Source organism: Monopterus albus, unplaced genomic scaffold (assembly GCF_001952655.1).
Source record: "Monopterus albus unplaced genomic scaffold, M_albus_1.0 scaffold4.1, whole genome shotgun sequence".
In the NCBI taxonomy this organism is placed as follows: domain Eukaryota; kingdom Metazoa; phylum Chordata; class Actinopteri; order Synbranchiformes; family Synbranchidae; genus Monopterus; species Monopterus albus.
In genome coordinates this window covers 4,883,217-4,903,934 of record NW_018127884.1, presented here as the reverse complement: position 1 = coordinate 4,903,934, position 20,718 = coordinate 4,883,217, and the positions used below count along the sequence as shown (strand labels likewise).

At 39.8% G+C, this 20,718-nt stretch overlaps 1 protein-coding gene across 2 annotated transcripts in view; it reads right to left on the bottom strand.

Annotated features, from left to right (window-relative positions):
- The window catches only part of tub (TUB bipartite transcription factor), a 38,879-nt gene that overhangs the window by 14,203 nt on the left and 3,958 nt on the right, over positions 1-20,718 (bottom strand). Inside the window, exon 1 of one of the 2 annotated variants that reach the window (XM_020609962.1) lies at positions 5,631-5,984. The exons of the other annotated variant lie outside the window; for it this stretch is intronic. Coding sequence (XP_020465618.1) covers positions 5,631-5,668 — 38 coding nt within the window. The 5' untranslated portion in view covers positions 5,669-5,984. Of the gene's footprint in view, positions 1-5,630; positions 5,985-20,718 lie in introns of those variants that run through there. 2 annotated transcript variants of the gene reach the window in all.

The following is a 20,718-nucleotide window of genomic DNA, read 5'->3' as shown; positions in this document are numbered from 1 at the left end:
TTGAAAGACTGTTAAAGAGTACTGTATATACAGGTGCACAGATGTTTTTCATTGTTGCCTTCTTTATCTGATAATCTAAAAACAAGCAATGGTTAACACGAAGAAACAAACATTATAGCAAATGATTGCACAGAAGTAGAACCAAAACCCAAGCTCCAGTATAAACAGGCAACCCAGTCTCACAGCAAAATGTACAGTAGCTACATCGGTCTGCAATGCAAAATGTACTACTCTTACAATTACACTTCCAAAATTGTGACATGGCAATGTCTTTTTGTCATTGAAAAGTAAAGAAAATAGTTACTTTTAGACACAGAAGCTACATGGTTAAAGTTAGGTTTTGGTAAAAACACTCAAATGAAAAGTACAGTGTTAGACACAGGACATCATATCTGGTTGTCTGTGTGAAGGTCATGCGTTTGTTAGACCCATTCATCGGTCCCAACCACCACCTTCCCCTTCCCAGTGTTTTTATATTGTTAAAACAGAAGATGTAATCACATCATGCTGTGCATGGCGTGAACACTGGCCACATATTGTACCATATGAAAACAGGGAAACAGATTTCTTCATTCTCAGTGAGGCAGTGATTATTTTCACAAATTAACCAATTAACTTATTGCATAAAAAAAGGAAACCCCCATTTACCAGAAACCCAAATTTATAATGAGATAAAATAGGTGAAAGGATAAACTTACATTTGAGAAGAAAACTTTTACTATATTTTTTACTATAAAATTGCACTGAATTGAAAAGATTAATCAAATGTCTTAATCAACGGTTATTAATATAATTTAAGTGAATAATGCAGTTATTTGCCATTTCCCTTTTACTTATGTTTCCTGAACAGCTATATTGTTTTTCAACACAGTTTAATTAAAAAAATAGAATTTTATAGGGATGTGAAATTATACTAACAATGCTTTTAGTTAAAAATTATATTACAAAATGATCATAGCTATTAACTGACTTAAATTTCCCTGAGTGAACAGCTTTTAATGTGTGTTGGTGTAGGGATTTGTTCATCCTCTGTCTCTTTACATGTGCACAGAGGAATAAGTGAAACTCATCTTGTGTAAACAACTACAGATCAGGAACAGCAGAATGACAGCAAATGCAATTATGAATGTACTGGAGCTATGACAATGTGTCTTCCACAAACAAAGTTATCACTGAAAGATGCCAATCTTTCCAAATTAATTTCTAATTTCTAAATTGTTACATGTCTTCTCCATGCTGGCAACAGAAAACTCCAATTCCATTCAGACATTTTCTTGTATCTGTGCTGCCATACATTGTTTTTGCTATTCTTTTCCTCTATGTCAAATCCAAGTTTTGAATTCCAAGTTTTTAACACTACACAAATTTCATGTACTAAAAGCATCTATGCACTGGTGAATCTGTCCCTGCTGCCGTGGAGGATCAAACTTTAGCAGACTAATGTGTGACCTTTTGCTCTTCTCTCTAATAGTCTGTATAAAACTCATTTAATAAAGGTGAATAGATTAATCACTCATTAACACAACAAAAGGATTTATCCAGCACCAGTAATTTGATGGTTGCTTTCCCACTTTGCATCCATCCTCCCATTTTGCCACCAGAGCTTTTTAATGGCTGGGAACAGACTTGCTGATTGTTCTTTCAGTTTGTGTAGATGAATTTTTCAGAAACCACTGAGAAACCTCAATGGTTCCTGATAACAGGGCAATGAGAGGTTTCTTGCAGAAGAGCTTGGGAGAAGGAGCTACAGCAGAAGACAAAAGGTTGAAAGATCAGGGCAAGAGGTGTCTGTTAATGCACAATAATGGGAACATGATGTTTAGCTATAACTCTTAACTATGACTGAGACTGCTTAGCTCCATAAGTGTAGCAAAGTTTGTTTTTTACATACACTTACAGATTGTGACAAAGTTTCTCTGTACACTGCTTATTCCATTTCAGTATGCTGCCTTTTAAGGGATATTGTTTTACTATGTGCATCATACAGGCACCTAATTCTTTTGTGTATTCTCCATAAGTTTCTTATTTTACATTACATTACCTTTGGAGTACAGTATGTGTATAATTAAAAGCCATACTCTCAACAATTAAAAACTATTCATGGATACCTTAAGATGTATAAATAATCTGACATCCAAATAACAAATGTTTGTATTTAGAATTACTGTGGTTGATTACACAATGCTGTCTAGTAAGAAGCAACTTTATTTTATTGTAACACATACAACAAAATTTCACTTGGAGCTGAGAATCTCCGGGCTGCTGCGTGCCGCCATCATGGGCAACTTGGGGGTTCAGCGTCTTGCCCAAAGGACACTTCAACACATGGACTGCAAGCACCGAGATTCAAACCCTCAACCATCTGGTTGGGAGACAACTGCTCTACCCAACGCACCACTGTTCCAACATATTCAAAAGCAGAATGCATTTCCTGTATATGTTCCAGTTTATAACTTTTAAGTTGTTTTTTTCAATCTATCAGCTTACTTAACAGTGACTGTGTAACAGCATTGTGTCTTATTGGTGGATAATAAATAACAGGTGGTTTGTCCTCATGGTTGATGATCACTTTTACACTCTTCATGACGCTGTCAAAAGCCTGGACATGGCTGCGGGCAGCCAGTCCTGTAGCTACAACATGTAAGATCAGTCAGTGAATCGTCAGTCTACCTGTACCTCTGCACTACCAATTCTAGTATGACAACAAAGGCCTACACACATGCAATAAAAAAGTATTTACCTCCCACCTTCTTTCAGGCACACAGAAAAACAGAGCATTCCACGTCCACAATCAGAGTAATCAAATGTGTGAACAGGCATCAAACAGGAAGATAATGACACAAACAGAGCTGTTCCCACGAAGGTCAAACAGCTCATCATTATGGATTGTTACTATTATTATCGTTATTTAATACTGTGGGCTCTGATCACTCTTGTCCTGCAATGCAGCGATGATGAAGTTTACAAAAAAAGCTTTATAGTCTTTGGAAGGAACATATTTATTTATAGGGGGCAGCACGGTGGCACAGTGGTTAGCACCATTGCCTCACAGCAAGAAGGTTCTGGGTTCGGGCCCCACCCGGGACCTTTCTGTGTGGAGTTTGCATGTTCTCCCCGTGCTTGTATGGGTTCTCTCCGCTTCCTCCCACAGTCCAAAGACATGCTTGATTGCTGTCTGTGTGTGTGGTTGTTCGTCTATGTTTTTGATATCTTCTAATAAACACACAAAAAAAACCTTAATCTTGATCTCTTCTTATAAAAATAGCATTAAAACTCTGTCTGTTGTGTCATTGAAAACAACATTTGATGGGGAACAGATTTTGTGTTTTCAGTTGCTGAGACTCCTTCACATTTTAAAAATGCATCACAGAGTTTTCTTAGGTATGTGTGACGGTCAGTGGTTGATGATTTTGCAGTAGCACCTGGCTACACTGTAGGGCAATCCAAATTGCACATGGAAGCATATTTGATTTTCATTTGCATGGCACAGTGCATGAAATTTTATTGTGAGAAAATCAATCTGATGAAGCTCGGCTGACCTTGTAAGTGAAGTCAATATTACTATGACACATTGCATCATTATAAGAAAAGGAGAGCGAATCACAGAATTAAATGCCCTATTTATTACTCTAACTGATGTCGATAATATTTTCTAAAAAGGTACAGTGAAATGTAAATACCTGTTTGAAAATATACCAATTCAACATTTTTTTAAGAGTATATCATTTCTGTTCTTTCTGTGGAGTTCCCATGCCAGAGAAAAAAGAACAAACTTCTACCACTGAAACGCAAACATGCTAAATTTGCTCGTGCAATCAGGAGCTACTAAACAACTGCTGTTTCTTTGTGGATGTGTGTGTTGGTGAGATGTTTCCCTCATTGTGTTCATTTCTCTGAATGTATGCACTGGATATCTCTAATGAGATGAGAGAGCTACACAGAGCACCTGTCTCCCTGAACTCTGCATAGAGGCCCATGCATTTTTCATGACAGCTTCATGGGGTTGCTCATGGTAGAGTATACACATCCAAACACATTCACAGATGTGATGGCCAGAGGCAAAAGGGTCTCAACAACAGAGAATGCCTGCACACTAAATGAATGCTTCCCAAAAAAGGTGATTTACTGAATGCAAATACGACTCTCATCACCACAGGTATGAGTGCCAGGTTGAGCCAATTAATTCCATCACAACTGGCTACACATCAAATTATTTACAACATAAAACTCAAAGTCATCAACTCTGTGTACTACTGGGGTGCAATCAAAATCCCTAAACCAATATCCATTTAAATATAGCAATAACTAAAATGATTATAGTAGATGCTGTTGCATTTTTATACACCAGTGGGAGTAAATCTATTGGTACAGTCAAAAAGACGGAAACCCCGACTGTTCAATACACAGGTTACTGAAAGAGCAACTTCATGGGATGAGAAAAACTGCTCACTGAGAAACCAGCAGTCTCTCCATCCCCACCTTCTCACTGACACTCAAATTATATGCTTCACGGGATGATTTTGGATACTGATAGTGGTTAATGTCTTGTTTAGAAAAATTCTACAACAAAAAGTGGAGGGGCCAGAAAGTATTATACGTGTTTCTACTGCTGCACCAGCCACAAAATATCTTTTTCTTTAAGTCAATTCATAATAAAGTGAGTTTACATAATTCCATAAGATCAGTGTCTTGGTGTTTTTAAAAAGTTTAAGATAAGTTCCACACAAATCCCTGATGCAGTACATCCATCCATTATCTATACCGCTTAGTCCCGAACGGGGTCGCGGGCTGATGCAGTCCCAGTCTGAAATTTGTGGACTGCCACTGTGACTTACAGCAACCACGAGTCAGTGGTATCAAAGTAGGCAGAGACCCCATGGTTATTCAATCAGAGGAAAGAGTCAAGAGTGTTAGTTCAGCAGTTGAAACGATGAGGACGTACTATAGGTGGTATAACAAGAGTTTCAATGTTCAGTAAAGCACCAGTTTTCATGTTATTTACACAATACTTTTGTCAGTTTCTACAAATGACAATTATATCTCCAGCATGACGCCATAAAGATCATTTTTGGTACACATGTATGCTGACATGCACATAAAACACACAAAGGCAAGGACATCCTCAGTTACTTTGAAGACCAACAAATGAAAATATGCACTGACATAAACGTGTGCTTACATTCTACTTTTCATAATCTTACAGATACTTTTGAAGCCAGTTAAACAGCAATAAATCCAATGATGGATGGTTTCACACTTCAACAATATAATAATGTAAGGACAGAACATATTTTCTACGTGTGAACCAGTTTGACATTCTAATATTTATTCAGATGAAAAATCTTCTTGTGGTTTTCCTTAAAAGGTAAAAACAGTGTAAAACACAAAAATATATAAGCTTCATGTTTAAAATAACAAGTTCATAGTAGCAAAAACAAGAACGCTATGCCCCCCCAAAAATCAATTTTGCAACATTGCACATTGTTTGTTTTAACAACTCAGTGTTACCATTATCAATCTTGTTTCCTTGTCAGATGCTCACTCAACTGAAGACCTGCACACATACACATACAGTAGATATGCACACACTGCTTCAAAACATATGCACACTCAGGAATGTGGTACAGTACCTGTAGGGAATCCAGTCGGAGGAGTGCTTGGAGCTCATTCTGTATCAATCACTCTGACTGCTGCCACCTAACTGCGAGGCTAACGGCCTACAACAGCACCAGTGCAAGTGGCCGCAGGGTCTAGGGACAGTGATCACAGCCAGTGAGCCCACATCGCCTGTTCATCCTCTGCACACAGCCCTTTATCCCCAGCCTGTCTGTATTTCTTGGTATGTCCTTTAGCTGTGGAACAGCAGGTGACTAACAATCCACACACACAGACGCGCTCTTTGGTCATGCACGCTGAGCACATGAAATAGCCGTTTTCTTCTCTTCCATGTGTACGCTTCCAGTCAATGCCTCTCCTCTTCTCTTTTCTCAGTGCCTCTGCTCTGCGCTGGCTCTTTCACTCTGCACTCTCTCTCTCTCTCTCTGTAGGCTCTCTCTAAATCTCCCTCAATTTCTTGCCCTTTAAATCCCCCCTCCCTTACTTCTTTTCTGTCCAAATCTCACTCTCTGCCTCTTTGCCCAATTTATCTCCTATGCAGCATCACCTACAGCAATGGTGAGTGCAAAGCCTTAAGCAAAAGAGAAGAAAAAAGGTTATTGTCTTGTCTCTTTGATGCTCCTTCTGTGCTATTTCTGTACAGTGCCATCCCTCTCTCTAATGTAACCATACACACAGTCTCTCTCTCTCTCTCTCTCTCTCTCTTTCTGACACTTTCTGTGTTTTTCTTGCACACTGTGCTGCACAAGGCTTGTAAAGCAGGGACTCAGATGTGTTTTGTGGACCATAATTTATTTATTCTCTCAGTGTAAGCGGCATTAGCATATGACTGCACAGACTAGTGTTAACAGCCTTTAATTCAGCACTCTTTACAGCCAGACAAAGGCACCCTGTGATAGTGCCACGGCTCTGAACCTCTCTCACACACATCTGCTTCCGCCCTCCGTCTGCCTCTCCTCACTGTCACCACACAAACACACATCACTCCCTGTGTTCCCAGGGTTATTCAGGAGACTATCTATAGACAGTTAAACCAAGCCACTTCCTTGTACAACTGCTGCTTTACAAGGAGTCAATTCAAGTCAGCTTAATCAACACACATATTTAAGTGTGGGATCCATGCATGTGCTGGTTTTAAACAGTGAAGTCACCTGAAACAATCCAGAGAATCATTCAGGGAAGAAAATCTATCACTCGTGGGTACAGGTGAAAGCGTTTTACCTTCTACTCACTCTCTATAAGACAGCTCTCAGGCAACATTTTGTATTTGCTGTATTTCATCATTCGGGTGTTGCGGCAGTTTGAGTTATATTCACATGGACTTTGAATATGCAATGCACCAAACCATTCCAAACAAATGTATGCAAATACAGACACTTGTGACTGCTGAGACATTTGTAATATACTGTAGCTACAAGGGTCAAGCTCATTCTGCCAAGGTTTAGAACTCGTATCATTTTTACGCACAATTATACACACTTTGGTACACGGTGAAGCTGTAACATAGCATTCACTACTGCACAAAATGTTAAGACAATTAAACAGTGGAGATCCTATTTAGGGCATCCAAGCATCTTCCCTCAATTATTGATTGCACAACGAACAGCAAGCATCACTGATACAAAGTTTAGTGATAGACTGCCAAAGTAAACCAGGAAGAAAATGAAACTTCTGCCAGAGCCAGTGGAGAAATAAAAACATTTCTGTTTCAGTTGTATACAGCAATTAAACATTGATTGCATTTTCTAATGGTCTGGCCTTTTGAAAATGTCAAGTCACAAAGGTGCATTGTTTTGACTCTAACACAAAGGAGGTGTTGCCAAAATAGACAGTAACATAAATCATGAAATTCCAAACAGATCACAGAGTTTAACCCATTATTTCACAGATGACCAGCAGTTTAGGGAGACACATGAATCACATTTTTAAGAAGACTGAGGATATAAAGAGCAATTATTTGATACATTTGGGTTTCATACTGGCAACTCATTTAATTTGTTAAAATAAGAGTCAGTATTACTGCATTAAATTACTCAAAAGCATGTTGACAACAGTTTGTGTTTTACTGAAGTGAGCAGAAAAGTCAGATGCGCCTCCTACACAGCTCTGCTACTGATTCTTCTGCAAATTACAGAAATGTAATAGCACCACATGCGAAAAATCCTACTGCTCCCCCATCGAACTCCAAAAGACTATAAAAAGACATAGTGTCGTTTTTGTAGCAAAACTTTTTTGAGTTTTGCAATTTATCCAGTAATGTAGTTATTATGATGAGCACGAGAGCTCCATCCCAATATTTAAGAAGCTTGACGACAAATTAGTAAAGGGCACCTCTTTGTTCAACAAGCACCAGCTCTGCCTTTGAGCAAGGCATTAACTCCCTACCTGCTCTGGCTGCTGTATGGAGTGAGAGACGTGCACTCCTGGCTATTATCAACAGAAGCTACTAAGACTTGGCAGTGAGATAAATATAGAGGACGGTCAATAAATGGAAGTGAAGTCACTCTGTTTTTAAAGATGTTTTCCCTGCGTATCAGCTGCTTTGGTGACAAGTGGAAGCAAAGCCACCCCGGTGCGGAGCAGGTGTAGGCACAGCACCCTGCTTAATATTTGATGCTGAAGGGGGACTTTGAAGTTTGGCTCTGGTCATGAGGCAGACAGACGTTGGAGGGAGGCTGACATTCATACAGTTTTGTGAAGATAAAAGTATATTCTCCCTCTTGCTGTGCTTCACAAACACAGTGCATTCAACCTCCTTGTTCCTTCTGGCTGTATTGCCATTACAGCATTAAACAGTCAGTGATAAGATCCTCTTTGCAAATTTAATTTTTCCAGTCCAGAGTTTATACAGAGTTTTCCCAGAGGCATTTTATTGTTGGTAACAGGAAGCCAGCAGTATCACTAATTATAATAATGGTCGTGGCACGGAAGACACACACACTGATGTGAAAATGGATCTCTGGCTTGTGTCTGCTTGTTCAAGTCAGACTGGCTGAAACACAAAGCCTTAATAATATAGCAGCCTGATCAGTCAGGCAGGACATTTTCCAACTGATGATTGTCATTTATGAGTCTATATGAGTGTGCTTTGATTACTTGTAACGTTTTATCATTCATAACAAACCAGAAACCCACGTTATCAGACAGATGTCACAGTTTCACAAACTTTGCCTTCAGATCTTGAAAAACAACCACACACACACTTTAGAGTTGCCGATCTACCTAAGTTGCATGTCTTCTGACTGTGGGAGGAAGCCGGAGTACCCAAAGAGAACCCACGCAGCCACAGGGAGAACATACAAACTCCACACAGAAACCGGAAGCTTCTTACTGTGGTGCCACAGCGCTAGCCACTGCACCGCTGTGCTGCCCAGCATTTCAAACATACAGAAGCAAATTGTTTTTTGTTCCAACACAAAGAGGAATTGCCTGTATTTTGGAACTACATACAGTAAGTGTGTTTCATTTTCTACCTTCCTGTCATTATCTGTGCTTCGGTAACTCCTCCACCCTTGAAAGGTTGGATGCAAAGTAACTATGTGTAATCATGTCCAAGGACAAAACCCCGCAGGGTGGAGCTTTCCCATGACTGAGGGATTGTTCCTCCTTCTCACATGAGTTGCAATTTCCAGCCACAGCGTCACTGACATCAGCTAGCTTCAACTTTTGAAGAGTTGAAGAAAGTAAATGATGGACACTTGCAAATGTTTTACCAAAGTTATGCTTATCATTGTTAACAGCTGATCGTGTCAGCCCTTAATATTAACAAGAGAACCAGTGGAATTTATTCCTGTCTTCCATTACTACACTTTACAGTAGCTTTTTCATTGACTGCTTAGTTTGATGTTTACCAGTGCTTCATAACCACATTATCACAAAGACCTGATAAAAACTAAAGCTACATTTCTCCACCTCATTTGGAAAAGCCTTAAAATGGGACTGTCTTGTTAGACTTACTGTATAGGATGTATTCAGCAGCCTCGAGATGCAATTAGGACACAGCGACACAAGAGTGAGTCACTGACTGGCTCTACATTACATCACATCACACGCAGGAGCGTGCCGCACCTCAGAGAGACTGGAGGCGAGCCAAGGGATCCTGTTAGCAATAAGTTGGTGTAAGCTAAAAGAACCATGTCTGTGTTGGAATTAAGAAGATGGATGGTGTTTAATAACCCTCCCCTGTTTAATTATGGATGTACAAAACTGCTGTGTATTAAAGGAATGAATGGGCAACAACTAGTATCAGATGGTGCAGCATGTTGTGGGTGAGTGCAACTTGATGGTGGAAACAAATAAAGGGTTTTGGAACATGCTATATATACAGCATGTAACTCTACAACCTCTAGTTGCTTTAAAACACTTCTTTTTCTAGCATCTGAGAGCAACTGCTGCATTTACACATGTTGGCACAATCAACTTAGAAAAACAGCCCTACACAAACCCATATTTACACGTGCATACACTGGAAAAGAAATTCTAATAAATATCAAAAGCATACGCTTGAAAAAGCAAACTATTACCCCCTCTTTCATTCTGGAAAATGATCTCAAATACAAATTAAACAGTAGATGGGAGCTGCAAATGCCTTTCAGGCCTTTTCAAAACTGTGATTACATTGCATATTCAAACTACTTCTCAGAATCTGCTTAAGAAATCCATACAGTCAATGAAGAAATCAGCCGGTTAGTGGAGTGCCAGGCTACTGCATTGCTATTTAAGTTTAAAACAAAAGAGGCTTGAAATCACCTGCAAAATACAATTTATGAAGAGCCGTTTACAAATCTAGGCTACTGAAAAAACCCCACTTTCAGCCAGAAACTGCTCCCTGAGGGCTTCTATAAAACCGTAGCAGTTCCAGCTACAACTCAGGGGATGATAATATCATTTTTATAGATATATCGATATTCAAAGGAATCTACTTAAGAGCAATTGTAGGTGGCTAAAACCAAAATGCCAGTCAGTGAAGGTTTCTGTGAGACATTTTGTTTAAACAGTGGCATCTTTATTTTAAGGGGAGTTGTAAATCTTAGAGGGAGAGAGAGAGAAACAGAGAGACTATGTGTGTTGTGAGTGAGTGCAAAGTAAATCTCACAGCTTCAGAGAGTAAGAGACTGTGTGTGAGGCTACGCATGAAAAGAATGAAAAGTGAATGAGCACATTGGCTTGTGTCCAGTATTGACTGAATCTAATGTGTGCTCTCTGTTGATTCCCTCTAACGTGGCCCACGTGGTCTTTGCTCATAACAAACTGTGGAGAATTGAAATGTATAATTTAGTTACATTTTCAAGGACTGTTTTTTTGTAATAGCATCAAACTAAAGACCACATGCACTGAGACTGTGTGTATGTTATTTTCTGTCTTCAAGAATGTAGCACAGCAAGAAACTAGGCTAAAGAATCAGCATTTGGATGAATGACACACAAAAATACACACAGTCCTTGTATCAACACAAATTCCCGTATCTCGTCTCTCAGTGCCTAAAAGGGGGCATCCATAAAACATGATTTGGATTAGGAAATGTCACGCTGGATGAAACAGTGTCCCAGTGGGGCAACCAGATGGACTGTTTCAATACACCAGAAGTTCCTTTGCATCTTCTTTTCCCGTAGCACAGCTTGACTTGTGTATGTGTGTACAGTATGCAGTGCCACCTGTAAATACCACAGAAACATTTTTGCAGATGTTAATGTCATTCTATTTCCAATTTAGTTTCCTTAATAAAAGTAACAACTAAATCTTATACAGTAGCTTAATCCAATCTGAGGCCTAAAGATAAGAATTTAAAGGTATTCTGTCTGAATCCTGACCAAGCAGAGACAGCTTTGGCTAAATGCCCTGTATACACTGCATAACATCTGTTGCTTCTCTGTATGTAACAACGGTAAACTACACAACTAAATAACATTACAGAATATAAGTCATTACAGCTGGGATTGAAGCACAACCAACTGAATGATGTCATACTGCAGAATCCAGTAAGTTTCATATGATAAAATAAGCAAAATTGCCTTGAGCTCTATGAGCACAAAAACCGCACTGACAAAAAAACGAAATAATGGCGGCTGCAAGCTGAAGCACACCAATAGAATGAGACTTTGCATAAACACACAGAGATCTGAATCAATCCCTCAGTAAAACACCCAGAGATGTGAATCAATCCCTCAGTGCGACAACTCGAACAAAGACAGTCTTGAGCTTTTGCTAAATTGGCGTTTATGGCAGGGTTTCCCTTTAGAAACCACTTGTATCCAAGGGTAACAGACAAAGATGCACAGCTTAGTTTAATAAGAGGCACACATCTCAGTATGGACCGAGGACTCATCTTGCACATTTTTGCTCTGTACATACAGATGTGTTTAGATTTAGAAATGACAGAACTGTGGCTTAAACTCACAATATTTTGCAGCTGTCATGTTCAAGAGAGTTCATCTTTGCAATCATCAGATCTACATAGTTTCTAAAATTATATGGAGCACATACTGTGCATGTTCAAGCTTTCCTCCATCCACAGGACCGACAGCTCACAACAGGTAGGACTTAGGTTTTTCTCTGGCATGTGAAACATATTTGATGTTCACATACACTCCGTATATACATCATTTTATATTTCCCTGAGCAGCTGTCTATTTTAGGTCTCTGGCTTTTATGCTATTCTATATTTGTACCTATAGCACAAGTTTATAGTATCCATCCATCCATTCATTATCTATACTGCTTATTCTGAAGGTCACAGGAGGGCTGGAGCCAGTCCCAGCTGACACTGGGTGAGAGGAGAGTACACTCTGGACAAGTCGCCAGTCTAGAACAAAACGCCTCAGCTCACAATATATAGGAAGGTATACTTGCAATATATTGCAAAACTGTCACAGTCCTGTATTAAAAAAAAAAAAGCATTTTCATCACAGTTTGGGCAAAAGAGACCATATAAAGTTACAGAATCAAAGGCGTGATTTGTATTTTCAGAGGTTAATGACTTGTCTTTGGATCAAACAGGAGATTTTAAAAAAACATCCCACACAGACTGACGCACACACATTGTACCTCACACCCTTCTGACAAAAAGAATGCAGTGAGGCAGAGCTGTTAAACAAGATGCTGTACGGCGCGTGAGTGTATCTATCTTTAGAGGACTACATGCATGTGACTCACAGTTTTTATGCTGCTTCTTTTATGCAGTTCGTATCGGTCCTCTTTCTGGTTCATCTTCAGCTTTCAAATTGGTTTTACAATACAACTCACAACCATTATTTCCATTTTGGAAAACTCCAAGTAATTAAATAGTATGAATCAGATAAGCAAATTATTATTATTATTATTATAAATGACAGTTTTTTTACCCTTGTGGTTCTCCTCATACGTGGCACATCAGCAGTCAATTACCTTGTACACTATGAAACAATGGGTCATACCTTTCCATGAAAAATTAAGCTGAGCATGCCATTCTGACTCAGATCATTTTATGGATGAGGGCGCAGTGCTAATGAATGTCTTTAATTCCATAGACATAAGCACGGAGATGGAGGGAGCACTGTGGTGTGAATGTGTGCAACACTTGCATCCTAACTCAGCATCTTTGTGAGGAGGCAGCAGCTGATGTCTTTCTTTGTATCTCGCACTGCCTCCTCTGACACACGCTTCTCTGCTGGCTCACTCCTGTAACCATGGCAACAGCAGGGACTAATTATCACTTTAAACCTCAGAGGTAGCCTATTTAAGTATAATATCTGCTTCAAGAAAACACACGCAGACACAAACACAAATCCATAGCTAGTCAATAAAGCTGTCGTCAACTCATTGGGCTGTGCCTGCACTGTGTGGTAACATCACCGCAGTACTCTGAGTAGTAGTGGTTATTCATTCTGACCAACAGGGGGACTCATTCAACAGAGACAGAAATGTAGTGATGAGTCACCGACACATGGAGGTGCTGTACAATAGCATAAGCTTTGCACTTCCAGCTCCACTAAACCTACAATGGCAGTTTCACACCGTGTGTGAGGGACACATGTAAACACACATATTAAAAGGGCTAATAGCACCTAAACAAACACTGCTACCCAGTCACATTCATGTATTTGTCATGTGCAGATGTACTGTTTTAGTAATAACTTACTCAAATGTAAATACTTTTAGTGATGAGCCAGTTAAAACTGTATATAATGATACCAATCTATCAGATGGAAAATTCAAAATAAAATGAACATAAATCTAGAGTCACAGTTTGCTGAGCTTATAAGAACCAAATGCTTTACCCAAGCACCAGGCATATTCCATGTTAACCTTCTCTGTGGGGGATAAAACCATCCTAAGAGGCTTCACCCATCATGTATCTTTATTCCTTCCCCTCTTTTTGCAGTTTATACCACAAACATAAAAAAATACTTGCAGCTGACATAGACATACTTATTATAAAAACCAGTTTTGATAGACTGACACTCAAGAAATATATAGTATTGCTAAGTCATCATGCATTTGGTTTTCCCTGCCAAGTCATGTCAGTGACTGTGACAAAAATCTTTGATGAGTCATCCACTCTAACACTGTTCAGTTTTCACTTTATACTGTGAAAACCCCATTAAAGGTTCAGGCATCAGAGTAAACAGAACAATCTGTATGAAGAAAAGGGAAGAGAAACAGTAATACATTGGAAACACTCTCCACCCGGGCTTCCCACAGCATACTGTTTGTTCCTGATTTTAATTAACACACCTATTTAATTATTAATATTTACTTTTAATGATGGGAGGAAGCAGACCTGTGCATTGTATTTCCTAAGAAAGAGAAGCAACATCAATCTTCAGAAGGCTTTTGCAGGCAAACTATACCAAACACATTGCACCAGTGGCTGCTTGGCACCCGTTTGAATCTTTAAGAAGGCCAGCTAAGAAGGCCATGCTGCTATGTGATTCATAGCAGCATGGTTTACATTTCCACTGGTTCATTAGTACTGAGAGGCAGCTCAGTGTGAATGAAGCCGCCTTTCAAATTACATGCTAAGTCAGGAAGATAAATGAAATGTTGCTGCCAATTTTTTTTTAAACATAACTATTGTCGCTAAGCATATGTTAGATCAGATAGATAAGGAAAGCATCAACTTGGCTCAGCATTTATGATAATGCAGTGTATTGTATGTTAACAATTTGCTTTTCAGCGTTCGCTGACATATGAATCTGTGGCAAGGTGATATTGGAAACTGTATGGAGTGCTCAATATTAAAACAATAAGATAAATGGTCTTATACTTGCATAGCGCTTTTCTATGCTTTGCAGCACACTCGAAGCGCTTTCACACCATTTGCCTATTCAACCATTCGCACTCCCGTGCACACACACACATACACACACACCAGTGGGAGAGTCACCTGGAGCTACTTGAGGTTCAGACTCTTTGACACATGAACTGGGGAGGCCAGAAATCAAACCGCCACCCATCCCGTTTGAAGACAACCTCCCACAACCCCAACTCGACCTCCTGAGCCACAGCCACCCCCAAAGATCAGCAGGACAGAATCGTACATGATTGGCTGTTGCTTTGGTCTTATGCAATGGATAACCAATCACGTAACTGTCTCTCACTTGTTTGATTTGACTGACAGAGAAAAACCTGCAGTGAAGAGTGGTATAATGCAATAAAACTCACTTCAATGGGGAACAACTGAAATTAAAAAAGAAAACAGCTTGAATAAATTAAAAATGACCCTCAACAAAACTATATTCTTGTGAAAAGACAGAATAAAATAACATTTCACAAGGTTAAAAAAAACTCTACACTGGACTCATATAAAATTTCACTGATCTATGTTTCTGTGTTTATTCATGTGATTTTTATGGCACAATGTGTTTATTCCTCTCCCCTACCAGTCATAATATGTGTATGTCTAAACACTCCAACAGCAAACACATACCCTGTCTCTGCAACAGGGACATGTCAAATTGTTCTTGATTCTACATGTTTGTTTTTGTTTTATGGTCTTCTATTGAACATACATTGTCAACGTCATTCAATACAGAGCAACAGAATGTGGAGAAGGGACAGAAGGAGATAAAGCAGCATATGTTTACTCTTACAATCTGCTTGTGGATGGGGGCTAGATACATAATTACACTATTCCACATGCATAAAGCTTTATTTCTCAAAAACGTAATGCCACTTCTCAGTTTTACACCAGCTCCAGAGGCATATCCCACCCACATCTACCAGTGGAAGAGACAATGAAGATGAATAAAACAATAGGAAGAGGAAGCAGAACTCAGATATGCAATATTCATAGGCCTTTCCAAAATACTGCTCACAAAATGCTTTGAGAATTCAATAAGTAAATGATAACATACTTTTTTTTTAAAGGGGGAATTAAAAATTGAATCACCAGTTACTTTTTTTATTAAAAATTGAATCACCAGTTACTTTTAAAAAAAAAACACAAATAAGCATAATGCAAAAAAGGTTACCAAACAAATCCAGGACACATTAGGCCATACCAGCATTCATTTGAAGGTGTGTTTCTAGCCTTTCAAGTGAATGTAAGTAATATTCACTGTCCTTTTACCTCTGTTTTGTTCTCCACCAGCTTCTGAGAGAAATATTGTTCTGTAGCTGTTAAATGTTCACCGACTATTTACTTCGCTTACAGCATTATGGATTTTTATCAGAGCCCTCTCCCTGAGAAAATCACAGCTGGGAAGAGGTTGATTAGAGTAGTGAGAGTAAGATAAACAATGAAGCTGTGGACTCTAAGTAAAAGATGTCATAAAATGCTCAGCTGTGTTTTTGATCACTACCAAGACCAAACATATGTTAAAATAGGCCAGAAATGATGATGGGGAAACATATACACACCACATTCACACAGAAAATCAACTTTACTCGCCTCATGATTGCTCTCATTTTTGTGTCAAATTGAAAATATGGAGTTAGCTCTGACCAGGTTTTTTCAGCCTGGCAAATGTCAGGAAAAGACAAAGGTTGTCATTTTTTCAAGTTACTGTTCGTATAAAGAGGTATCATTCAATGTCATTCAACATCATTTCTTAATGTTTTTGTTCTCAGAGCAGCCATCTAAACAGGCCAGGGGCACAGATGGGTTGTGCCAGATCCACAGACACACCTGCTACTGTGAGGGTAATTCAACAGATATCCACTTTGATGTGAGGAAGAATTAAGAACCAAAGGCAAAGGCATCAAAGTGAGGAGGCTACAAACATGATCATGCCACTCATACTGTGATTATGATTTATGAACAAAGCTGATGCCATTCTCCTTTGATAAAACAAGTCTCAAAACAGAGGAATTGTTTGGTCAGAAATGCCAAGGTAACAGAAAGACTTTAATGATGGCATTTGGTGAAAAAAAACTGAAAATGAAAAGCAACATTAGTGCATTAGTTTTCAGTGACATTTAACATATTTATTTTTACAGAATATCTTTGTCCTAAAAGCATTTTAGATACATTTGTTACTGATTGCAGGCATTTCTGTTTACACAAAGAACATGTAGATAAAAATCAAAGCTGCTTGTAAGCAATGGCTGTTCGGAAAGGAAAAGAAACTATTATCAATTTCTTTTCATATTAAATATGCAGCACTGAGAAAATCATGAAGCCTTGGAAAACGGTCTTACACGAACAGCTCTGCACCTTTCAGCTGCATCTCAGCATACTCTCACGCTTCAAAGATCATCTTTGAGCATGCAATAACAACAATACAATTAAATAGAGTGATGTCATAAAGATGCTATTCATTCATGCTTTGCAACACGGAGCCGAACCCTCTAAAAGCTATCAGTGGGATTTGTGGACAGGCCCTCACAGCAGGCGGACAGGACATTCTGACACTCTCTGCACACAGCTGTCACTTCAGCTGCTCTCCTGCGCTGTAGCCATAGAGAAGTGCACCAAGCCTGGTTTTCCACACTCTGTTCTCTTCATAATGCGGTGCAGTATTTACATAGGCGATCCAAAACCTGTATATTTCCACTGGCACACTATGAAAATTTAAGTGACTGGCAAGCATAAGCAAATGTTTGCACATATTTTTGAAGATGGGAAGGAATCTGGAAAGGTAACATCAGACTACGAGTATCAAATATTTCTGCTGTATGCTCCTTTTTTCACAGCTCACTTTAAGACAGTACACTGAGTGTGAGTAATTGACAGAGGCTAAAAGTAGTTCCTAGACAATAAAGGCTCAGTTCACTAAAAAAAGTCTTAACTTGAAGTTGGTTGTGATCAATTCCCAACTAGTCTTTTGTGACTAATTTTAAAGCCGCTTATCTACTTACTTGAACTGAGCACACTTCAGATTCCCATTTCAGGAAATTGCAACACTTTATGTCTATGACTTGGTATCTAGCTGAGGAGGAGTGTTAGAAATACAGCTGTGAAGGAGGGTGTCTCACAAATCTGGTGCTCGGAACTGGGTCCCATGTTTAAATAGCAACATGCCTTAATCTGAATACACTTCAAACAAATGACAGAATATTTTCTAGCAGGTAACAGCTTCTGTAAGGCAAAATAGAGTGCATACACACAGACACACTGACAGCAAGTAGCTTCTACTGTGACCAATTCACACCTGAATACTGAGCTGAAAATAAATTAAAATATAAACACTCACACATACACAAGCAACTAAAAGGTCTCTGACCTCTATGGGGAACTGAAGGCCAGTCTAAAATGATGTCTTTAGACTTCCATCCATCCATTTCATTTTCCTCCACTTATCCGGAACCGGGTTGCGTGGACAGCAGTCTAAGCAAAGATGCCCAGACTTCCCTCTCTCCAGACACTTCCTCCAGCTCCTCCGGGGGAATGCTGAGGCATTCCCAGGCCAACCAAGAGACATAGTCCCTCCAGCGTGTCCTGGGTCTTCCCCGGGGCCTCCTCCCAGTGGGACATGCCCGGAACACCTCCCTAGGAAGGCGCCCAGTAGGCATCTGAAACAAATGCCCGAGCCACCTCAGCTGGCTCCTCTCGATGTGGAGGAGCAGCGGTTCTACTCTGAGCTCCTGACCAGTAAATCGAGAGCTTCGCCTTACAGCTCAGCTCCTTCTTCACCACAACGGGCCGGTACATCGACCGCATTACTGCAGAAGCTGCACCGATCTGCCTGTCAATCTCCCGTTCCATCCTTCCCTCACTCGTGAACAAGACCCCAAGATACTTGAACTCCTCCACTTGAGGCAGGAACTCTCCACCAACCTGAAGGGAACAAGCCACCCTTTTCCGACTGAGAACCATGGCCTCGGACTTGGAGGTGCTGATTCTTATCCCACACGCTTCACACTCGGCTGTAAACCGCCCCAGTGCATGCTGGAGGTCCTGGTTTGATAAAGCCAACAGGACAACGTCATCTGCAAAAAGCAGAGACAAGATCCTGTGGTCCCCAAACCCCAAAAGGCAGCCCTGCCGGAGTCCAACATACACTGGAAACAAGTCTGATTTACTGCCGGCAATGCGAACCAAGCTCCTGCTCCAGTCCCTGACTGGACAGCCCTTAGCAAAGGGCCCCGGACGCCGTACTCCCGGAGCACCCCCCGGGTCTTTAGACTTAAAAAGAGTAAATATCAAGTGGTAAACTGTTCCACAGCCGTAGTAAAAGCACAGCATCATTCTCTGTTTTCATAAGTTCCGTGCATATGGTGGGTGAAAGCAGAACAACAGATATTCTGACAAAAACCTTCTATTTCTTTTATGGAGATAAAATCGGAGTTTGATTTGTAGCGTCTCAGTTTCGTGTCTTATGTTATTTAAAGCATAAAGAATGATGCTTTACTTGATGAATGAGTATTTAATTGTTGCTTTTTACAATGCCCACAGTTATTGCTTTCACTCAGATCAGGTCTCTCAATATACACAAGGGTTCAGACTTGGTGTTTTATTCAAATACTGAGAATGTTGTTCTGAATTCTATCTTGTTAGCGCAGCTTACCCCTGCAGGCTCCAGTGTTTACTGACTGGCTGCCAGGACACAGTGTGATTGTACATACTGTAGGTCCAAGGACTGACAGACTCCACCATGAAATGCAGTATAAGGTCTGCAAAAACACAGACACATGCATGTCATGTCCGTAAGCAGGGCAACAGGATGGAGGTCCCAAATGTAGACAGACAGGCAAGTGCAGTGAATTCATTTTAATTAAAAAAAAAAAAATTAGCAGGCTTACACAGTCCAGGTGAACAAATCCAGAAAAGCAGGGCAGTAAAAAGTAGACAAGGATTAAACAGGAGGCAATGTAGGTGAGCAGGTGAGTAATCCAAGCAAGTAAGAGGAGCTGGCAAAAGGCAATGTCTAAAAACAAGCAGAAGATCCATATCAGGCAGATAAAGCTGAGAAGGCAAAACAGGCATTCTAGCTAGAACCATGTGTGAATGGAATGGTATATATACTAGGAAGACTGATGAGAGAATTAGGCGCAGGTGTGTTTGTGTGTATGGAAGATCAGGTGACTGAAAATGGAAACGCATGAGGGCATCTAATGGCCAGAAAGTGTAGGTGTGAGTGTGAGAGTGGGAGGAGATGGGAAGAAAAGGCAAAATAAACAGGGCTGAGACAGTAGGACATCTGGGTAGGTGCATTACAGGTGTGTACAGCCTTTAAAGGGGAGGGATAATGGTCTTCATGGAACTTGCTTTGAGGACCTGTAGGGGGAAATTCAGACATGTCCATATCTATACTTCAACATGGATGTATTTACTCTTAGAGAGTCTGTGACAGTACATAATACAAACTGCCTGAACATATATATATACAGTGGGTACAGAAAGTATTCAGACCCCCTTAAATTTTTCTTTGTTATATTGCAGCCATATGCTAAAATCATTTAAGTTCATTTTTTTCTTCATTAATGTACACACAGCACCCCATATTGACAGAAAAACACAGAATTTTTGACATTTTTGCAGATTTATTAAAAAAGAAAAACTGAACTATCACATGGTCATAAGTATTCAGACCCTTTGCTGTGACACTCATATATTTAACTTAGGTGCTGTCCATTTCTTCTGATCATCCCTGAGATGGTTCTACACCTTCATTTGAGTCCAGCTGTGTTTGATTATACTGATTGGACGTGATTAGGAAAGCCACACACCTGTCTATATAA